The 21,506-nt window shown below is 53.6% G+C and overlaps 2 protein-coding genes across 3 annotated transcripts; one reads left to right on the top strand and one right to left on the bottom strand.

Annotated features, from left to right (window-relative positions):
* The first annotated feature begins 107 nt into the window (after positions 1 to 107).
* Positions 108 to 17,035, top strand: TTC16 (tetratricopeptide repeat domain 16). Its single transcript, XM_066367084.1, has 14 exons — positions 108 to 158; positions 840 to 1,012; positions 1,292 to 1,382; positions 1,590 to 1,733; positions 5,599 to 5,699; positions 5,794 to 5,923; positions 7,822 to 8,036; positions 9,000 to 9,244; positions 9,571 to 9,712; positions 12,526 to 12,691; positions 13,563 to 13,705; positions 13,862 to 14,003; positions 15,380 to 15,464; positions 16,425 to 17,035. Exons 1-14 carry the CDS (start codon positions 141 to 143, stop codon positions 17,018 to 17,020), a joined length of 2,391 nt encoding a protein of 796 aa, XP_066223181.1. The 5' UTR covers positions 108 to 140; the 3' UTR covers positions 17,021 to 17,035.
* Positions 17,036 to 17,113: 78 nt separating this feature from the next.
* TOR2A (torsin family 2 member A) lies at positions 17,114 to 20,794 on the bottom strand. 2 transcript variants are annotated; one of them, XM_066367094.1, is made up of 5 exons: positions 20,563 to 20,791; positions 19,700 to 19,965; positions 18,869 to 19,044; positions 18,070 to 18,197; positions 17,120 to 17,846 (listed from the first exon to the last, which is right to left on the bottom strand). In XM_066367094.1, exons 1-5 carry the CDS (start codon positions 20,714 to 20,716, stop codon positions 17,602 to 17,604), a joined length of 969 nt encoding a protein of 322 aa, XP_066223191.1. In that variant the 5' UTR covers positions 20,717 to 20,791; the 3' UTR covers positions 17,120 to 17,601. The 2 variants fall into 2 exon arrangements, with proteins under 2 accessions (XP_066223192.1, XP_066223191.1); XM_066367095.1 differs by lacking the exon at positions 18,070 to 18,197 and having other exon boundaries at positions 17,114 to 17,846; positions 20,563 to 20,794.
* Positions 20,795 to 21,506: the final 712 nt, after the last annotated feature.

Raw genomic sequence — 21,506 nt, 5'->3', positions numbered from 1 at the left:
CTCCAACAGCCCTCGGATGCCGGAGGCGTGGCTAGAGGGGCGGAGCCTGTGGTCGTCTTGGAAATGGTGCCTAGCAACATCATGAGTTAGGGCCGCGAGGGAGCCAACTCAGTCCCAAAGGTCTTCCCGGAAGAGGCCTCATGACAGACTCCAGAAAGGTGCGGAAGAAGGCTAAAACGAAGAGAGAGGGTCAGGCGAGAAGAGACCAAGGCTGAGTTTGCAGGAAAGGTTTTAAGTACGGGAAAGGCAGGATCAGTTGTGCAATTCAGGGAAGTCCCAGGCCGCTGTGCAGAGAAGACAGGATGTGCGGCTGTTGGGGAGGTCGGAGGGGTGGCCAACGCTGGCGTCCTGGCAGAAATGGCACTGGCCCAGACGAGAGAAGGGCTTGAAGACTGATGGGACCCAGGTCTCTGGCTGGCAGAGAAGGTGGACTTACCTAGGTGTGAAAGCAAGAGCAGAAGTCAGATGAGCTGTTTGGCGTGTTGGACTTGAGGGTCACACAGGATATGCTAGGAGCTGCAGGCCCTGAGCTGGAGACCTTAGAGTTTTGGGTTTCAGTAGCTGAGGTGGATGCTGAGGGGAACCAAGAGGAGAGCACAGGGCCATGTGAGCATGACCCCTAACTTTGACCATAGAAGAGAAACAGAGGCAGGACTGGAGTGAGAGAAGCTGGAACACTCCTATGGGGAATGGGCCGGGGACTGCCACCAGGCCCCAGAGTGTGCTTCCTCCAGGCCTCATTTCCACCCCTCCTCCATCCTGTAAAACACCTGACCAGTGCGTAAGCAGAGGGGGGTCATCTCTGAGGCCGGCTCCAGCTCGCTGTCTGTTGATTCCAGGATGCTCTGGGGCTTGGCCAGGCCCTCACACAGCCCAGCCTAGAGCCACGGGTCACTCCATTCACAAAGGAGATCCTACAGCGCATCTTCGGGACCAGCCAGGCGTTCCAGAGCTTTGATGATAAAAGGCCAACAGGCGCTGGGTCAACAGTGCCCTTAAAAGTCAGGGATTAGTGAGTGACCACCTTGTCCCAGGTCCCTGGTTTCTGTTCTTCACAGCCTTGCCATGCTGTGCAGCTTTGGGCCAGTTGCTCTCCCTCCCTGGGCTTCAGTGAACACCGCTGTGTAATAGGGCTCTTCTGCTGGCCTGGATGAGCTCCAAGAATCTCTGTCTACCCCTCCTGTCTCTCTGCCCAAATGCCTCTTACCCCCTCTCATAACCCATGCTGTATGCCCTGGGCCATAGTCAGAGCCAGGGCCAGCCCCTCTGCCTGTGCCCCCTGTCCCCACAGCTACAACCGAGGCCACCAGTGCTTGGAGCAAGGAAACTGGGAGTTGGCCGTGCTGTTCTTTTCCCGTGCCCTCCACCTGGACTCCCAGCTGGTGAGGGGGAGGGCTTGGGTGGGCACAGGCCATCTCTGGCTCACACTTCCCCCTCACTGTCCCACCTACCAGGACACTCTTCTCAGGGCCACCAAGACCCTGCTGGTAACTGAGTCTCAAGCTGCAGCCTGAACTGTGTGTGTGTGTGTGTGTGTGTGTGTGTGTGTGTATGTGTGTGGACAACAGCCTGGGTCCCCTCTCCCTCAGGTAGACTTCTATATCTTAAAAGCCGAAGCCTATATCCAGCTCTGTGACTTCTCCTCGGCCACTCAGAATCTGCGAAGGGCCTACTCCATCCAACCAGAGAACACCAACTACCTGGAGCGGCTCACCTTGGTGCTTTACCTGCAGGTGCCCGGGGCTGCCCAGGCCCACACAAGGCGCCCACCTCTCACCCAGGCCTGCTGGCTCTCCCTCCAGCTATGGGGGCTTCCTTGCTCCTGGGACTAGTTCTGACTACCTGGATACCTCCTTGTCCCTGTGTCTGTGCCCCACCTGCTGTCCCTCCCATGATCTCTCCCACCTCCTGAGTAGGCTTAGCACCAGGGCTGGGCAAAGTTTTATAACATTGTCTGATAGAACTTTCTACAAGAATGACAGTGATCTACTTGGCACTGTCCAACCTGGTAGCCATTAGCCACATGGGACTGTCGAGCCTTGAAATGTGGCAAGGGTAACTGAGGAACTAATTTTTAAATTGTATTTTATTTTAAATTAAAATTATATAGCCATATGAAGCTGATGGCTATTGCATTGGGCAGTACTGACCTAGATCTAGAGCAAGGGTAGTCAACCTTTTTATACCTACCGCCCACTTCTCTATCTCTGTTAGTAGTAAAGTTTTCTAACCGCCCACTGGTTCCACAGTAACGGTGATTTATAAAGTAGGGAAGTAACTTTACTTTATAAAATTTATAAAGCAGAGTTACAGCAAGTTAAAGCATATAATAATAATTACTTACCAAGTACTTTATGTCTGATTTTCGCTAAGTTTGGCAGAATAAATCTTTATAAAACAACTTACTATAGTTAAATCTATCTTTTTATTTATACTTTGGTTGCTCCGCTACTGCCCACCATGAAAGCTGGAGCGCCCCCTAGTGGGCGGTAGGGACCAGGTTGACTACCACTGATCTAGAGGCTCTAAGCACTAAAAAGATAATACTGGCCCCATTTGCAATAAAAAACAAACACATAAATACCAACAAAGTCCTGAATATTTTCCATTGGACAACTTTGATATCTTTGGGTTTGTTTGTTTGTTTGTTTTAAATGCCTTTGATTATTTATTTTTTACAGAGACGGAGTGAGTCAGAGAGAGGGATAGACAGGGACAGACAGACAGGAACGGAGAGAGATGAGAAGCACCAATCATTAGTTTTTCATTGCGCGTTGCAACACCTTAGTTGTTCATTGATTGCTTTCTCATATGTGCCTTGACCGCAGGCCTTCAGCAGACTGAGTAACCCCTTGCTGGAGCCAGCGACCTTGGGTTCAAGCTGGTGGGCTTTTGCTCAAACCAGAGGAGCCTGCGCTCAAGCTGGCGACCTTGGGGTCTCGAACCTGGGTCCTCTGCGTCCCAGTCCAACGCTCTATCCACTGCGCACCGCCTGGTCAGGCTGATATCTTTGTTTTTAATATAAATAATTATTCAATTCTTGAAGTCAAACAGCCCTGGCCAATTAGCTCAGTGGGTTAAGAGTGTCATCTCAAAACAAAAAGGTTGCCTGTTCAATCCCTGGTCAGGGCACACACGGGAAGCAGCCAATGAATGCATGATTGAGTGGAGCAACAGATGAATGCTTCCCTCCCCCATCCCCTCTCTCTCCCTCTCTCAAAATAGAAAAGAAATTGCCTGACCTGTGGTGGCGCAGTGGATAAAGCGTCGACCCGGAAATGCTGAGGTCGCCAGTTCAAAACCCTGGGCTTGCCTGGTAAAGGCACATATGGGAGTTGATGCTTCCAGCTCCTCCCCTACTTCTCTCTCTCTGTCTCTCTTTCCTCTGTCTCTCTCTCTCTCTCCTCTCTAAAAATGAATAAATAAATAAATAAAAAAAAGAAAAAAAAATAGAAAAGAAATTAAGCTCTGGCCAGATAGGTTGGAGTGTTGTCCTGGAGCACAGAGGTTGCTAGTTTGATTCCCCTGTCAGGGCACATACAGGAGCAGCTCCATGTTCCTGTCTCTCTCTGCCTTATTTTTTCTTTAAAAAAAAGAAAAGAAAGAAAAGAAAAGAAAAAAAAAACATCTGGGCCGCCTGACCAGGCAGTGGCGCAGTGGATAGAGTGTCGGACTGGGATGTAGAAGACCCAAGTTCGAGACCCCAAGGTCGCCAGCTTGAGCGTGGGCTCATCTCCTTTGAGCAAAGCTCACCAGCTTGGACCCAAGGTCGCTGGCTCAAGCAAGGGATTACTCGGTCTGCTGAAGGCCCGCAGTCAAGGCACATATGAGAAAGCAGTCAATGAACAACTAAAGCAGGGGTCCCCAAACTACGGCCCGCGGGCCACATGCGGCCCCCTGAGGCCATTTATCCGGCCCCGCCACACTTCCGGAAAGGGCACCTCTTTCATTAGTGGTCAGTGAGAGGAGCATAGTTCCCATTGAAATACTGGTCAGTTCGTTGATTTAAATTTACTTGTTCTTTATTTTAAATATTGTATTCGTTCCCATTTTGTTTTTTTACTTTAAAATAAGATATATGCAGTGTGCATAGTGATTTGTTCATAGTTTTTTTTTTAGTCCGGCCCTCCAATGGTCTGAGGGACAGTTAACTGGCCCCCTGTGTAAAAAGTTTGGGGACCCCTGAACTAAAGTGTCGCAACAAAAAACTAATGATTGATGCTTCTCATCTCTCTCTGTTCCTGTCTGTCTGTCCCTATATCTCCCTCTCTCTGACTCTCTCTCTCTGTCCCTGTCCCTATAAAAAATAAAATAAAAATTAAAAAAATTAAAAAAAAAATCTGGGCCACCCAAACCACATGCTTAATCTATCTGTTGGGGTCCTGAGTCCAGTACTGACACTTCCTGTATAACCTTAGCGAAGTTACTTCACCTCTCTGAGCCTCAGTTCTCTCATCTAAAAGAGGGATGCTAGCCTGATCAAGCAGTGGTGTAGTGGATAGAGCGTCAACCTGGGACACTGAGGACCCAGGTTCAAATCCCCAAGGTTGCCAGCTTGAGCCTGGGTTCACCAGGTTGAGTGCAGGGTCACCAGCTTGAGCATGGGATCACAGACATAGCCTCATGGTCACTGGCTTGAGCCCAAGGTTGCTGCCTTGAGCAAAGGGTCCCTGGCTCAGCTTAAGCCCCTCCCCCCTACCATCAAGGCACATATGAGACGGCAATTAATGAACAACTAAGGTGCCACAATATGAGTTGATGCTTATCTCCCTTTCTGTCTGTCTGTCCCTGACAGTCCCTCTCTCTTTCTCTTGCTAAAAAATAAATAAATAAATAAATAAATAAATAAATAAATAAAAGAGGAATGCCAGGCCTGACCTGTGGTGGCGCAATAGATAAAGCGTCTACCTGGAATGCTGACATCGTTGGTTTGAAACTTGTCAAGGCACCTAGGAAGAAACTTCTAATTGATGCTTCCCACTCCTTCCCCCTCCCCCCTCCTTTCTCTCTCTCCTCTCTAAAAATGAATAAATAAAATATTTTTTAAAATAACTAAATATGTAAAATAAAAGATGCCAGTTAGTACCAGTGAGATAGCAATTTCAGGGTTTTAAAAAATTTTTATTTACTTATTGATTTTAGAGAGAAGAGGAAGAGAGAGAGAGAGAGAGAGAACTCAATCTGTTGTTCCACTCATTTATGCATTCATTGGTTGATTCTTGTATGTTCCCTGATCAGGGATTGAACTCGCAACTCATGTGTATGGGACGATACTCCAACCAACCAAGTTACCCAGCCAGGGCCAATTTCAGCCTGTTACTGTTGGCTCGCCGTTCTTGTCCACCTCCCAGATTGTCTCTCTCTCTCTTTGTTCCTGTCTCTGTACTGCTGTCTGTCTCTCGCCAACTGTATTTCCCACTGTCTCATGCTGTCTCTCCCTAGCTCTGTATTTGTCTCCAACTCTGTGTCTCTGACTCTTAAAGTCTCTCCAAATCTAAAGAGCTCTGTCACTCTCTTGTCTCTGTCCCCTTCCACCCCCTCTCATGAGTGCTGCTTGTCCCGGGATGCAAGCAGAAGTGACCGCCCCTTGTGTCCCAGGGCCAGTGTCTGTTTGAGCAGCATGCCTTCCTGGATGCCCTGAACGTCTTCTCGCAAGCCTCTGAGCTCCAGCCCGAGAAAGCTTGCTTCCGTTACCGATGGTGAGTGTTCCGTTTGCTTTCTTGCTGGGCCTGGTTCTCCAGCAGTCCCTTTCTGCCCCCCTAGCAGACAAGCACCTTTGCCCTTTGCCCTCAGCATGGCCTGTCTCTTGGCCCTGAAACGACATCACGATTGCCTCTCGCTTGTCACCGAGGAAGTGAATCATGGCACGACCAATGCTGACGTCTACATCCTCCGTGCCAGGCTCTATAACTTCCTCCAGAAGGTAGACCAGGGAGGGTGGGCAGGGGGTGGCCCTTCTCCCAGGCCGGATGCCCCTAGCCACCCCAAGATTATAGGGGGCTGCTAAGCCATCCGCCAGGTAAGGGCACTGTCCTCTCTGGGCAGAGGCCCTGACTGGCACTGACCACTCAGCAACCCAATTAGGAAACTGTTCCTTTGTTACTCAGCCCTGGCTCTGTGCCAGGTCTGCATGGCCCCTGAAACCACAAGGTAAGAGACCTATGGCATTGCTGCCTCACAAAACTCACAGCCCAGATAACTATGTGAAGAATGATTTCGTGAGTGTATGAAGCACCATCAGAGAACCATTAGATAAGGTGGCCCTTTCCCCTTCCTTCTTCTCTTTCCTCCTTTGCCTCAGTGAACACTTACTAAGCAACCCCAGCTGGCGCACTCCCTGGGCTGGGCATGGGACAGACACTACAGAGAACAGCTTAGGGGCAAGGGAGACTTGGGATCACAAGGGAGGAGAGGACTTCAGGTTTATGAGGGCAACAGGCAGGGCATTGTGAACCCAGGATGACCCTGACTTCTTCCTGGGGCCAGTAGGAGCCTCAGAAGAGTATTCCATTAGGCACTGTGCTTTAGAAAGATCCTTCTGGCTGCCAGAGGGAAGCTGGCTGGCAGGGGCACGTCTGATGGCTAGGAGCCTGGGCAGGAAGCTAGGTGCCATCCAGCAGAAAAGGAGGGGCCGGGAGAGAATGGGCAAGAAGGGGCCAGGGCCACTGTCCTTGGAAGTCAGGACCAGAGGCTGACCGGGGATGCGCACGAGGGAAGGGGGGGATCCAGAACAATGGCCAGGGTTCCGGCCTGCCTGGTGCTGGGCGCTGGGACACTCGGGAGCAGAGCAGGGGTGGGCGGGGTCAGGCGAGGTTCACCTCCACTCACCAGGTGGGACATTCTGGAGGTGGCTGGAAACGTGAGCCTCCTTATGTGGGAGCTGGGCTTCTTTGTTGAGTGAGTCAGTGGGAGAGTCTCCTTCAAAGGTAGGAGACTAGTAATTATTGATAATTATTGTTGACAGTTGGGATTTCAGCTGCTCTGCTTCAGTCCTTGTAATGCACATGCTAAGCACTTGACTCATGCCTATCTTAAAGGTTCACAATAACCATTTCAGTCGATACAACCCCTTGTCCTCTTTTCACAGATGAGGATACAGGTCCAGAGGGGCTGGGTGATTTGCTCAAAGTCACACAGCCAGTAATCAGTGATGCTGCCCTTGAACTCAAGTCTGCCTACTCCATAGTCCTGCCCCTAGCCTCTCCCATCTGTCTCTTCTTGAATTCCTGGTGTCCACACTGTTTGCTCTGCTCACCCTTCAGCCAATTACCCTATAGGACATGGAGTGCTTGCTTAAACTGTTTGTTGACTGACTGACAGACCTGCTTATCCAGTGGAAGGTGTTTGCCGGCAGATGTTTTCTGTTCGTGTCTAGTCCTGAATCTGCCCTTGGTCAGAGTTATCTTGGGCTTATAGGTCAAGGGAGTTCAGGAGGAAAGGAGAGGACGGACACAACAGTACTGATCAGGAGGCCACACCCTCCCCCCACCTCTAGGGAGCCTCACAGAAGTCCCCCAAAGAGGCAGTTCTCCAAATCCCCTTCCACAGCAGAAACCACGGAGGCTGACCTGGCTGACCTGAGGTCACATTGGGAAAGGGGCCAGCAGGGATGGGGTCTGGGATGGAATTTACCCACAGTGTTGCCTGCCTCCTTCAAGAGGGCGGAACGGGCAACAGCAAAGTAGGGGCACTGAGGATGGGTGGCGTGGTAGCAGCCTGCCCAGAGACAGACCCCTACAAGCCTGGAGGTCGGCCTCCCCTCACTGGACAGGGAAGGGCTCAGGTGGCCTGTGCCCCTGGTGCCACGCCCTCTCCCCGCAGCCCAGCCTCTGCTATCAAGACCTGCACAGCACCTTGTTATTGGATCCTAAGCACCCAGAGGCCAAGGCACTGCTCAGGATGATGGTGGGCCAGGCCCAGAAGTCACACCAGGATGCCAAGATCCTAGCCGTGCAGGGCAAGCTGCAACATGCACTGCATTGTATCAACTCGGCCATCATCAACAACCCTCTGGACCCTAGCCTCTTCCTCTTCAGGTACTGGGCGGGAGGTGCCAGTCTTGGGTCCAGCTGTGTGGTCTCAGGAGAGCTCTTGAATCTGTGTAGGCCTCAGTTTCCCTCCCCACCTCCAACGGGCATCAAGGCATCAGCGAGGTGGTCTCTGCAGGCAGCAGCCTCAGCTAACTGAGCAATCCGGACCCCCAGGCCTGCTAAGCATTCACACTGGGAGGATCAGCCCAGCTCAGTGCACAAGTCTTGGGTGTGAACCTGACTCCGACAAGGACTCACCACATGATTCTGGGCCATTTAACTTCCTTGAGCCTGGGTTTTCCCATATGAACAGTGGGGGTAAAACATCTGTCCCATGTACAGAAAGGCCTTAGTAGAGAGACTGGCATGCCCCTAGCTCCCAAAAAGAAAGAGGGGAGCTATTTTTCTTTCTTTCTTTCTTTCCTTTTCTTTTTTGTATTTTTCCGAAGTTAGAAGTGGGGAGTCAGAGAGACTCCTCCTGCATGCGCCCAACCGGGATCCACCCGGCATGCCCACCAGGGGGCAATGCTCAGCCCCTCTGGGGTGTTGCTCCACTGCAACCCGAGCCATTCTAGCACCTGAGGTGGAGGCCATGGAGCCATCCTCAGCGCCTGGGCAAACTCTGCTCCAAAAGAGCTTGGCTTCTGGAGGGGAAGAGAAAGATAGAAAGGAGAGGGGGAAGGGTGGAGAAGCAGATGGGCGCTTCTCCTGTGTGCCATGACCAGGAATCCAACCCGGGACTTCCACACGCTGGGCCGTGCTCCACGGCTGAGCCAACTGGCCAGGGCAGAAGTTATTTCTAAGAAACATAAAATTACTAGTGATGAGCAGGTTATCTGAGCAGCATCCAGGCTCCACAGGCCAAACCTACCGAGGGGCGGAGGAGCCCCAACAACCACCTCCACAGTCAGAGTGGCAGTGGCTTTGCCCAGCCACCAGTGCTTTGGCGTTCATGTCCCTTCCCCATAGGGGCACCATGTATCGACGGCTCCGGGAGTTTGATGCCGCCATGGAGGACTTCCTGAAGGCGCTAGCCATGATGACAGAGCTCCAGGAGGACATGGTGCAGCTGGCGCAGCGTCAGCTTCTGCTGACCTACAACGACTTCGCTGTGCACTGCTACATGCAGGGCGCCTACCAGGAGAGCGTGCTGCTGCTCAACAAGGCCCTCAAGGATGAGCAGGGGGAGAAAGGGCTCTACATCAATCGCGGGGGTGAGAGGGGGCTGGGCACAGGAGGCCCCGAGGGAGGGAGGAGGGGAAAGGGAAACAGTTAAGAGTCTCAGTGTCCCACCCACACACTTGCGGAAACGCTGCCTTCAACAAACTGGCTACAGTCCAAAGACTGCTCAGAAATCAAGCAGCCGGGGAAAAGGTGAGCAGAGGCACCTAAAGCCTCCGCGGGCTCCCGCAACCGCCCACTGGTGTTACCAGCCACCAATTTCAGGCCCCGCCCTCCAGGGAGGTGGAGTAGGCTAAGGTGGGCTCCTGGACACGGGTTGGGGGCCTACTAAACCCCCGCCGCCGGTCCCGGGCCCCAGATTGCTTCTTCCAGCTGGGCCACCTGACCTTTGCTGAGGCGGACTACCAGCAGGCGCTGGCGCTGAGCCCTCAGGACAAGGACGCCAACCTGCGCTTGGGGATGCTGCACGAGAAGATGGGTTTTTGCGAGCAGAGGGGCAGGTGCGCACGGGCTGGGGGCGGGGCCAGAGGTGGGGGGTCGGGAGGGCGGCAAGGAGACTGGCATGGAGCCGCCTTGCTGGGATCCTTGGGTCAAGATGCTTCTATTCTTTCTCCCAGGTATGTCTCCTATAGATTTTATTTTCCAAGTTTTTGGTAAAAATCCTTAACTTTTTTTCTGAATGGTATGGTAATTGTACTTTTTATAAAGAAAACTTAAGCCCTGACGGGGTAGTTCAGTTGGTTAGAGTGTTGTCCCCATACACTTAGGTTACATGTTCGATTCCTGGTCAGGGCACAAACAAGAGTCAACCAATGCATAAATCAATGGAACAACAAATCGATGCTTCTCTCTCTCCCTTCCTCTCTTTCTCGAATAAAAATTAACGTAAAAAACAAACAAACAACAAAAAACATAAGCCGTGGCCAGATGGCTCAATTGGTTAGAGCAGGGGTCCCCAAACTTTTTACACAGGGGGCCAGTTCACTGTCCCTCAGACCGTTGGAGGGCCGAACTATAAAAAAAACTATGAACAAATCCCTATGCACACTGCACATATCTTATTTTAAAGTAAAAAAACAAAACGGGAACAAATACAATATTTAAAATAAAGAACAAGTAAATTTAAATCAACAAACTGACCAGTATTTCTTTTTTCTTTTTTTCTTTTCTTTTTTTTTTTTTTTGTATTTTTCTGAAGCTGGAAACGGGGAGAGACAGTCAGACAGACTCCCGCATGCGCCCAACCAGGATCCACCCGGCACGCCCACCAGGGGCGATGCTCTGCCCCTCCGGGGCATTGCTCCGCAGCGACCAGAGCCACTCTAGCGCCTGGAGCAGAGGCCAAGGAGCCACCCCCAGCGCCCAGGCCATCTTTGCTCCAATGGAGCCTTGGCTGCGGGAGGGGAAGAGAGAGACAGAGAGGAAGGGGGGGGCGGTGGAGAAGCAAATGGGCGCTTCTCCTATGTGCCCTGGCCGGGAATCGAACCCGGGTCCCCTGTACGCCAGGCCGACACTCTACCGCTGAGCTAACAGGCCAGGGCCTGACCAGTATTTCAATGGGAACTATGCTCCTCTCACTGACCACCAATGAAAGAGGTGCCTCTTCCGGAAGTGTGGTGGGGGCCGGATAAATGGCCTCAGGGGGCCACATGTGGCCCACGGGCAGTAGTTTGGGAACCCCTGTCCCGAAGCACAGAGGTTGCTAGTTCAATCCCGTGTCAAGGCACATACAGGAACAGATAGATGGCCCTCTCTCTCTCTCTCTCTCTCTCTCTCTATTCCACTCTCACTAAAAATCAATAAAACATTTTAATTTAAAAAAATTAAGTGTTCAGTAATTTATAACTGAATATATCAGCATTCCTTCTAACAGCTACCTCCCAATGCGTCCCCACCCCTGTAAGTTTAGTAAAGATTCCTCCAGATTGTTTTCTATGTATGTATTAACAATTATTATCATTTTACAAAAGTGATATCATGCTAAATTGTGTTTTGACTTGTTTTTTTTACTTCCCAGCGTTACATATGGGACTACCTCGTTCTCTTTTTACTGCTTGCATAGTATTCCATTCTATGGAAGAAGCATTGTCTTGATCCACTTCACTGCTGATGAATATTTGGGCTGCTTTCAGTTTTTTACTGTAAATATTGCAGTAATGAGCACCCAGGACATATGTTTTCATGCACTCAAACGAATAACACTATAGTTAGATTGCTGATAGTTAAATTGTTGAGTTAAAGAGTGTAAAAATTTGGCTGGTTGGCTCAGTGGTAGAGCGTCGGCCTGGCGTGCAGGAGTCCCAGGTTCGATTCCCAGCCAGGGAACACAGGAGAAGCGCCCATCTGCTTCTCCACCCCTCCCCCTCTCTTTCCTCTCTGTCTCTCTCTTCCTCTCCCGCAGCCAAGGCTCCATTGGAGCAAAGTTGGTCTGGATGCTGAGGATGGCTCCATGGCCTCTGCCTCAGGCGCTTCCCACCCTGGGCTCTAGTTGCAATGGAGCAACGGCCCAGATGGGCAGAGCACCGCCCCCTAGTGGGCTTGCCGGATGAAAACCGGTCGGGTGCATGCGAGATTCTGTCTCTCTGCCTCCTCGCTTCTCATTTCAGAGAAGAAAAAAAATGTGTAAAAATTTAACATTTTAAATAACATCCAAATGTTCTCCGGAAACTGTGAACCAGTATAAACTTCTTCCAGGAAAAGAGTCATGGTTTCCCCAAATGTTTCTGGGGGAGGGGTGAAAGTATTAAGACTATTTTTCAACCCTGCTAATCTAGTAGACAAAAAAAACCCCAAACCTCTCACACTTGACTTTGCACGTTTAAATTGCTAGCATAGTACAGCATCTTTTATGTGTTTATTGGCCATTTTAGTCTGCCCAAATCTTTTGCCCATTTTGCTGTTAAATTGCTCATTAAAAAAAGAAATATTTTGGGGGGTTGTACGAGTTCTTTGTAGGTTAGGAAAATTAGCTTATCATCTGCCTATGTAGTAAAATAGATCTCTCCTATTTATTGCTTTTCTTTGAGGTGTTTTCGTGGTAACCTAAGTTACTGAGTAGCTGCTAGGTGTATGACATTCTCAGAAAGGCCTTCCCTAATCCAGCATCATAAAAATGTCCACTTATGTTGGGGTTTTATCCCAACATTTGAGTGTTAGGTCCATCACGAGTGTAGCTAGTAGAAAGAGCAGAGGGGCAGGGTGGTGGGGAGCAGAGACCGCCTGGGTTTCTCCAGACTCCCCAGTGGGGCCCAGAAGTGGCCATTTTCCTGCAGGCGGCCTAGCTCACTGCAGACTGCGGCACGCTCTCTTGCAGACAACTCCAGAAGGCAGAGAGCCACTTCTCAATGGCCATCCAGCACAGCCCCCAGAAGGCTCAGTACTACCTGCACCGCGCCAGGGTCCGGTACCTCATGCAGGACATTTTTGGGGCCCGCCAGGATGTTGCCACTGCCCTGCTCCTTAACCCTAAGCAACCAAAGGTGGGTTCCTGCTGGGATCCAGGCAGGAATACCCCTGCAGAGGCAATACCCCTGGCCACCTAACCATACTCCCTGTCCCTAAAGAAATTTGATTTCTGAGCAACTAATAAGAACTGCTAATGCCAGAGCATTTACCGTGTGCTAAGCACCGTTCCAACCACTTCACCTGGTTTCACTCTAACCCTCTCTGCACCCTACGAGACAGGTAACATTATCACCCCCCAACTTACAGAGAGGGTAAGGCTCAGAGCTAGTTCCCTTTCCCCGAGTTACACGGCTTAGAGGTTAGACCAGGGGTCGGGAACCTATGGCTTGCGAGCCAGATGTGGCTCTTTTGATGGCTGCATCTGGCTCGCAGACAAATCTTTAATAAAAAAAATAATAATGGCCTGACCTGTGGTGGCACAGTGGATAAAGTGTCGACCTGGAAATGCTGAGGTCGCCGGTTCGAAACCCTGGGCTTGCCTGGTCAAGGCACTTATGGGAGTTGATGCTTTCTGCTCCTCCCCCCTTCTCTCTCTCTGTCTCTCTTCTTTCTGAAAAAAAAAATAATAATAATAATAACGTTAAAAATATAAAACATTCTCATGTATTACAATCCATTCATTTCCTACCGCTCATGTTCATGGTTGCGGGTGGCTGGAGCCAATCACAGACAACACCAAATTTTTATTGGATAATGTGTAACGTACACAGGTCATTGTATGGCTCTCATGGAATTACATTTTAAAATATGTGGCGTTCATGGATCTCTCAGCCAAAAAGGTTCCCGACCCCTGGGTTAGACCCTGCTCTGTCTGCTCCAGAACTCATAGCTAGACGCCCCATCACGGGTGTTCCCACCGGCTCTGGACGCCCTCTCTCCTGGCAGCTGCTCCCGCTGATGGCCAACCTCTTCCCGGGCATGTCGGAGGAGGAGGTGCTTCACAGCCAGGTGGCCCAGCTGGCCAGGCTGCTGCTGAGCCGTGAGCTGGAGAGCAGGCAGCAGGACAGCATCTCTCAGGGCATCGTGGGGTAAGCTCCGCGAGCAGGGCCGCCGGCCAGGGGTGGAAGTGGTTGCAGCTCAAGACTCTCGGGCCCCGCCTGCGTCCTCAGGCCACTGTCCAGTCCTGGGGAGCGTGGGGTGGACCAGGGTGACTTACCTAGTGCTCTGGGGCCATGGCGTGGCAGGCAGCTCAGAAAGCGGGAACTGGAACGCCAGAAGGCCCCGGCCCTGCAGCTCTCGTGGAAGCAGGAACAGCCCATGCCTGAGACTTCAGAGGAGCTGGACTCCACTCCCGAGACCCTGGAGGCCAAGGGCCCTAAGGAGGAGGTGAGTGGGCCACATGCTGCAACTGTAGCCCATGAGGTCTGAGTGGCATGCCCCCCACCCTGGGCTAGAAGCTGGCTTCTGGGTCTGGTTCCAGCACCACTCAGCTGTGTGACTTGGGCTGGGAGCCTCTTGCTGCAATGACGGTAGAAGGGACCCTATGAGGGAGCACATGTGAGGGGTGTGGGCGGCAGAGAGGTCTTCTCAAACCTTGTCCACACTCGGCTTCATAGATGCTGCTGTGTGCACTGTGCCAGACTTCTCCTAATTCTTACATTCATTTCTAAAAACTTTTTATTGAGTGTAACATATAAAAAGGTATACAAGTCATAAATGAACTGCTGGGTGAATTTTCACAAACATAATACACCTATGACGTCATTACCCATATCAAGAAAGGACGCTCCCAGCTCCCCAGGAGCCCCCTGGAGCCCCTTTCTGGGCCCCTCTCCCAGCCCAGCCCACGCCCCAGGGCTGTCTGATCCCTTACACCAGACCCCTGTGCCCTCTTGTCTCTGCTCCCTTCATTAAGCGTCTGTGAAATTCTCCCTACCCCCACCGTTCATTGACCCACTCTACTGCTGTTGGACAGCATGTAAATGAGTGTTGCAAGGCAACTTGACACAAGGGAAGTAAATGGCCTACCAGAACCCCTTGCCATAAATGAAAAAGGCTAGCTCAACATTTTTCTAGCTCACATTAGAATACAAAAGTATAAAACTGGGTTCTGTGTGCCCCCTGAAGTCACCGTGGGCTCCCTCCCTTGACGATGTTGGGCTGGCGCCTGCGCATTACTGCTGTTGGTGCTCCGCACCGTGACCCGTTCCCCCCTCCAGCTGCAGAAGTGAGCCAGCCAGAGGGGACTGGCAGCCAAGAGCCTGGAGTCCCGCAGACCTGGGTTCAAGCCCAGCCTCTCTCCTTAGCTGAGTGCCATGGGACAGCGGCTCTGGCGCCCAGAGCCTTGGTTTCCTGGCCCACAAAATGGTAATAGCGGCAGCTTCCTCTCAGATATGGGGAGAATGAAATGGGATAAGACATGTAGAGCATGGAGAAGCTCCTCAATTCCTCACTAGCCATTGCCCTGGGTACAGCACTTTATAGTTTACAGAAGCCAGTCCCATACTTGAATTAATTGAGATTTTTGCAGATGAGGAAAATGAAGCCCGTGTAGCCTCCTGAACACGGCCTTGCTCACAGCAGCATGCCTGGCTAGGCCGGCCGCTCCCCTTCTGGTGCAGTCCCTAATCTGGGACCCCTGAGAAGCTCTAAGCTCAAGGGAACAGTCACTGAAGGGCCCGCGGCCTGCTGGCCTTGCAGAGCTGCAGCCAATGGCCCGGGGACTCCTGCAGCCTGACTTTCCAGCCTGTCTCTTGCCCCAGGAGCAGCCGGAGCCAGCTCCTCACAAGGCGAAGTCCCTGTCCGACAGCTACCTAGACCAGACCTCTTCAGGCTCCATCTTGGACTGTAAGTCGCCAGTGTCCCCGCCAGGCCTGAGGGAGCCAGAGCAGAGTGGGCCGAGGTCCGGCGTCGGAGCCTCCCGGGCCTGGGTGTGATTGCGGGCTCTGCTTCCTAGAGTTGCGGGACATTCAAGCGGGAGTATGATCCCAACTTTGCAGGGCATGTGCCAAGCCCGCAGGGAAGCCATGCCCAGCACAGGCCCGGGACTGGCTTTCGCTGTGGGCACTGCCCAGTTGCTGCCTGCTGCAACCTCACTCCCGCCTCAGGCCCTTTTGCTTTAGCCAGCCTGGCCTCCCCCTGAAATAAGCCCACAAACCCATGCATGTCCAAGGGGCACTTACCCCCAATTCTGCTGGGCACCAGCATGGAAGGGGCAAAAGTCAAACACCCAGGAGTGCTGCTCCCGACGGTGTCCCGGGGGCAGGTGTGAGCATCCAGGGGAGGGATAAAATAGGGGTGGCCAGCGCTGTCCTTACATTCTGTGTGGTTCAGCCCGCCGCCGAGTCCCGGGGCTGGCTCTGCCACGCGCTGGTCACGGGCACGAAGGGTCCAGTCCCTGCCTTGGAGAGCTCTTGGTAAAAAAGTCCAGGACAGTGTGGACATACACTGGGGGGCTGTTGGGAGCATTTAGCCCTCTTTGGGGGGTCAGAGAGGGCTTCCAGAACCTGGAGGAGGAGCAAGGGTTAGTCAAGTGTGGGAGGGGTGGAGCAGGGCCAACTGGCGGCTGTGCTTGTGGCTGGGACACAAAGGGTGAGGGGCAGCGGGGCCAGGGCGAGGCGAGTGGGGCGCTCGGCACCTCCCCGTATCTCACAGCCCTGGCTGCGCTGGCATCTCGGGCAGGCCTTCCCCTGGCCTTGGCCATGCCGGGCTCCTGGGATATGGGCAAGGGTGGGGTCTAGCAGCCTCTTTTCCAGGAGCTGCCTAGGGAAGGTGGCCTGATGGGTGCTCTTGGCATCCCCTTCCCAGTCGGGACCCGGTCTGCCTCAGAGACAGGGACATCCACCACCTGTCAGGAGTACCCGAACTCTTCGGCCACCACTGTGACACTCTCTGATTCCTCACTGCTGACGACTCAGTCCTCGGACTTGGAAAACAACTGGGAAGACCTAAGCCAGAGCCTCAGCCTCAGAGAAATTAAGGCTGCTTGGGGCCAGAGGCAGAGGCCCAGCAAGACGGAGGCCGTCCGGGGCCAGAGCCGGAGCTCCCCCAAGCCAGAGGCTGTGGAGCACCAAAGCCAGAGTGAAAGGCCAAGCGAGACTGAGGCCACCCAAGGCCCAAAGCAAAAGCCCAAGACCACCAAGGCCACCCAGGGCTCAAGGCAGAGGCTCAGAAAGACCAGGGTTGCTCACGGCCAGAGCTGGAAACCCAGCAAGGCCAAGGCCGCCCAGGGCCGGAGGCGGGGACTGACCCGAAGTTCCAGCAAGACCAAGACTTCCTATGACCCCAGCAACACTGAGGCCACCCAGAGCCAGGGCCAGAGCACAAGCCCAGAGTCCAGCAAAGCCGAGGCCACCCAGGCCGTGAGGCAGAGCCCTCGCCCTGGGAGTTACACTGTTCTCTGAGGGGGCCTCGGGCCCTCGCTTCTTGCTGGAGATGGGAAATATTCTACCATGTTCATACTCAGCAATTAGAAACCACAGCCAACATTCCTCTGGTCGTATAAGTTTATTGTATTTCTCTTTGACAAAATTAAAAACTTTAAAAACGAGGCCCAAGTGGCACCTTGAGCCCCTCCATTTGTAGAGATAGAAAAGTCTCAACCTGGCTTTACAGCACTGGGACACAGGGTGTGGGACATGGTGGCAGCACAAGGGCCACGGGTAAGAGACTGGGGAGGGAGGAATGGGGCAGCCAGGAGCCACAGTCCCTGAGTTGCAACTCACAGTTTAAGGAGGCTCATTGAGGTTCTGGGGTGACCAACAGTTTGTCCTGGGGAAAGAAGCAAAGCCAAGATGCCTTCAGACCAGTTAGGAGGCCAGGGCCCACCCTGGCCCTGTCCCATGACCTAGCCAACGCTTCTCATCTTCAATCCGCGCTCTGGGTCCCACTCTGCAGGAGGCTCAGGACAAGGGTGCCTCTGGCAGAAGCCCCAGGGCTTTTCTGCACAGCGGGCCAGGTAGAGGGCAAGGATGCCCCCGTAGAGTCAGAGGAAGAAGGCAATTCGGGAAGTCACAGTCTTGCAGCCATTGGAGGAAAAGAGCTGCTCATCCTCAGGGAAGAAGACGGTGTTGTCCAACACAGCCTGGATGACCTCCTCCCGGGGCTCCAGGCCCAGCTGGGCCAGCTCGTTGAGCACGCAGTGTCGCACGTGGTGCCTCTGGAGCGGTAGAAAGGGCACCAGGGCGTCCAGGAGATGCTCCTCCATGATGCCTGAGCGCCAGAAGCCATCTGCAGGAAGGGACGATGGGAAAAGAAGCTGGACTTCACCCTCAGAGGCCAGTGTGGGCATGTTGGTCTCAGCCACCTTCGGGCGAATGGCAAAGGGAGGTTGTGTGATGGCCAGGAAGTACTGGGTCAGTGGGCAGAGCATCAGCTCCTGGCCCGCTGGACCTGGGTGAGAAGCCCCAGCTTGCTGAAGCCACCCGGGGCGGGGCTCCTGAGCCAAACTCACGGTGTGGGTTGTCCAGCACAGCTTGGGAGATGACCGGCTCAAGCTCCTGCAGGCCGATGTCCTCACGGTCCCGGCGGCTGCGCCACGCCTCCAGCACCACCTGGTTGATCTGTTCGCCACCAGTGTTGCTAAAACCATGGAGACCCAGGCCACGGCTCAGACAGAGGGGGCAGGATTTAGCTCTGCTTCCCGTGGGCTACCTAACACAACCTTAACGGGACCCAGCTCAGTGCCTGCAGGAGCAAATCCACTGGAAACACTCCAAAGGGCCCACTTCCCCTCCAGAGACTGTGTCCACAACTAGAACCCCTGGAAATTCACCTCTAGGTGCCGTGCACTTTAGTTTACAAAACATTTTCGAGTCCCTTAACTGCCTGCCCCTCACCCAGCCTCCAGGACAATGGGGCACTCCTTTGGCCCTGCTGTTCAGAGAGGGGATGGGAGCTCAGTGAGAAGTAACTCGCTGAGGAAGCAGCGAGAACTTCTAGAGGTGGTCCTAGACCCCTAGCTTTGCTTCTCCCAGGCCTGTGTCCTGGCCACGAAAGGGAAAATTCTCCACCCAGCAGGGCTTCCACAAAGAAATGGCGAAGACCAAAACAACTGAGCCCGGAATGGGCTTTGAAATTATCAAAGGGGAAGTCAACCATCTTGAGAGACAGTGTTACCATCGAGAGGTTGAGGGGCTTTGGGAAAGCCTGAATGGGCCCAGGTACTCTGCTGTGGGACCACAGGCCAAGACGGGGTAGCCGAGACCTCCGAGTGTCCCCGTCACTATGCCCACTGCACAGCTGCACCCCACCTGATGAAGATGAAGATGGCTTTGCGATAGTTGGTCCCGTACACAACCCAGGAGGAGCCCAGGAAAGGCTGCAGGACCTCCATCAGGCCTGGGGCCAGCTTGTCCATCTCATCAAAGAGGAAGAGGGAGCGGCTGCAAACAGTGAGGTTTCCCTGGACCCAGCTCTTAAGATCCTTCTGCAGGAGAGAGGCAGGAGCTTGAGAGCCTGGGGTGCTCTCCCAGCCCGATTTCTTCCCAAGACAAGAACGAACCCCCTTCCCAGTTAGATATGGTCCCACAGAGAGCACCAATCCTTTAGTGGGGCTGAGAGCAAAACTGTGGCCCAGAGAGGGGCAGAGACTTATCTAGGCTCAAACAGCAAGTCAGCAGGAGTCCAGGGACTCAAACCCAGGCCTGACACCTGCTACTTCCTATAAAAGGGGAAGGTTCCTTCCTGCCCCGTGAACTTTCTCGCAGTTTTGACAGTTAAAACAGACCAGCCTGGAAAGTACTTACTCCGAGCCTCAAATTATGGCTAAGAGTTTTACAGAGAAAAGTGCTGAATAATTAATACCTGTAATATATAATCTCATGTCCTTCACAACTATCTTGGCAGAAAGGTACCATTAATTCCCGCCCTCCCAACCCAGTGAATTAAAGCAAGAACTCCCTGCCAGGTAGAATGGCACCATCCCCCCAAGCTCTGCTCAGGATGGGTCCTGAGGGCTGGCTCCAACGGCAGTGTGCCCTGTAGCAAGTGAATTCCCCTCTCTGGGTTCAGGACTCACTCACTCCCTAGTCTGTGGCCCCTGTCATGAAGGGGAATGATGGTCCAGGATGCAACCAGCCTACCTTGTAGTGCTCCATGTGGCCGGGATGGGGGAAGTGGATGACTGGGGAAAAGTGGTGCACATGAGGGCTGTGGAGGCCGCCCCGAAAGAGGTAGTGCGCCAACAGGGAGCTGACATAGGACTTCCCAGTGCCCGTCCAGCCGTGCAGGGAGAGGACCAGCGGCTTAGTGGGGGCGGGGTCCTGCACAAAGGCCTTCAGTGCCTTCACCACCAGCGCCCTGGCCAAGTGCTGGCCTGCCAGGTGCTGAGCCAGGTCACACTCCAGTCCTAGAGCCACAAGGAGGAAAGTGTCAGAGCTGAGGCACGCCCCCGCCACGGAAGAGGGCCGAGGGGGAAGTGATGTCTGGAACCTGGTCGAAGGGATCCCTGTGGTCTGGGATGTTTTCACAAGACGTCTGCGAAAAGCAAAGCGAGTAGGGCCCTCGGCGTCTCCGGCTGCAGGAGTCACCCTCGGGTCTGATTCCGCTCGGCAGCGGCCCCACCAGGCCTCCCTCTGAACTGCGTTCAGTCCTAACTGGGTGCGAGTCACCAGGGTCTACCCCAGAACCCTCAGCCATTCCCCCAGGGAGGCTTCTCCCTCGACAGCCATCCCACGGTGCAGACGCAAACCTTCCCCAAGCTCCACGATCAAAGGCCTCTCTCCGTCCTCGCCGGGCTCTGCCTAGAACCCAAGCAAGCATCCCCAAACTCCCGCCCCAAGTCCCGTGCCCCAGGCTCTCAGGCTCCCTCGCTCCAGGCCCACTTCCGGCCCTGGTCGTCCAGAAGTCCGGGGGTTCCACCCCTCGGTTCTACCCTCCAGGGCCGGTGCCGGCGCAACGCTGGAGTCCGTGGGCTCTCGGGTCTGCCCCCCGCTTCGTTCCTCACCTTGGAAGTCGGGCTGGAAATCACATTCGCAGAAGGAGCCGAAGTTGCAGCGCAGCGAAGTCAGGTCCCAGACAGCGGCCGCGGCGGAGACCAGCCCGAGCAGCCCGAAGAGAAGCGAGCCCCAGGGCCGGCAGCCACGCGTCTCAGCCGCCATGCAGGTGAGGCCCGAGCTGGGTCTGGGGCGACCAACCGCCTCTCCCTAGAACTACAGCTCCCGGCGTGCATCGCTCCGCGGCAGCCACCGCCATTGCCTACAACTCCCGGCTCCCCTCGCGCCCCTTTCAAAGGTCCGCCCCGTCGTCCAGCAGCAGAACCGGAATATGGCCTCCAGGGGGAGCCCGCGAACTGTCCAATCCGGGACGGCGGACCGCGTTTCCTTGGCCACGGTAACTAGGGGACCATCACAGTAGCTCCAAAAGAATAATAAAAGATTATGACCACAAGGGTGATGTAACAATTATAGCGAAAACTTGCGCGGCACCTTGCATAGCACCTTTGAAAGCTTTTTTTCTTTTAGAGCATTCAATAATAAGTTTCGGTGAGCACCGACTGTGTTCCATTAGCGTTAGGTGCCTTACATATCTTATACTACGATAACTACCTGTCGTAAAAGAAATGGTGGTATTCCAATGAGGCACAGGCGCATACAGTGTTTGGACTCAAAGTAATGATTGTTGACAATCCATTATGTATAAAACATAGTGGTTCCGGGCCTGGCCGGTTGGTTTGATTCTCGGCCAGGGCACACAGGAGAAGCGCCCATTTGCTTCTCCACCCCTCCCCCTCTCCTTTCTCTCTGTCTCTCTCTTCCCCTCACGCAGCCAAGGCTCCATTGGAGCAAAGTTTGCCTGGGCGCTGAGGATGGCTCTGTGGCCTCTGCCTCAGGCGCTAGAATGGCTCTGATTGCGGCAGAGCGATGCCCCGGATGGGCAGAGCATCGCCCC

This window comes from Saccopteryx leptura, chromosome 2 (assembly GCF_036850995.1).
Source record: "Saccopteryx leptura isolate mSacLep1 chromosome 2, mSacLep1_pri_phased_curated, whole genome shotgun sequence".
Classification (NCBI taxonomy): domain Eukaryota; kingdom Metazoa; phylum Chordata; class Mammalia; order Chiroptera; family Emballonuridae; genus Saccopteryx; species Saccopteryx leptura.
Note: the sequence above shows the minus strand (reverse complement) of the source record. Positions and strands in the feature narration are given on the sequence as shown.

Coding starts and splice junctions, on each gene's coding strand:
- TTC16 (XM_066367084.1), top strand. Junction 1,013..1,291: donor CCCTTAAAAGTCAGGGATTA/GTGAGTGACCAC, acceptor CTGTCCCCACAG/CTACAACCGAGGCCACCAGT. Junction 13,706..13,861: donor ATCTCTCAGGGCATCGTGGG/GTAAGCTCCGCG, acceptor ATGGCGTGGCAG/GCAGCTCAGAAAGCGGGAAC.
- TOR2A (XM_066367094.1), bottom strand. CDS start 20,716: ATGGCGGCTGAGACGCGTGGCTGCCGGCCCTGGGGCTCGCTTCTCTTC. Junction 19,045..19,699: donor GCCACATGGAGCACTACAAG/GTAGGCTGGTTG, acceptor TCTCTCCTGCAG/AAGGATCTTAAGAGCTGGGT. Junction 17,847..18,069: donor TGTGCTGGACAACCCACACC/GTGAGTTTGGCT, acceptor CCCTTCCTGCAG/ATGGCTTCTGGCGCTCAGGC.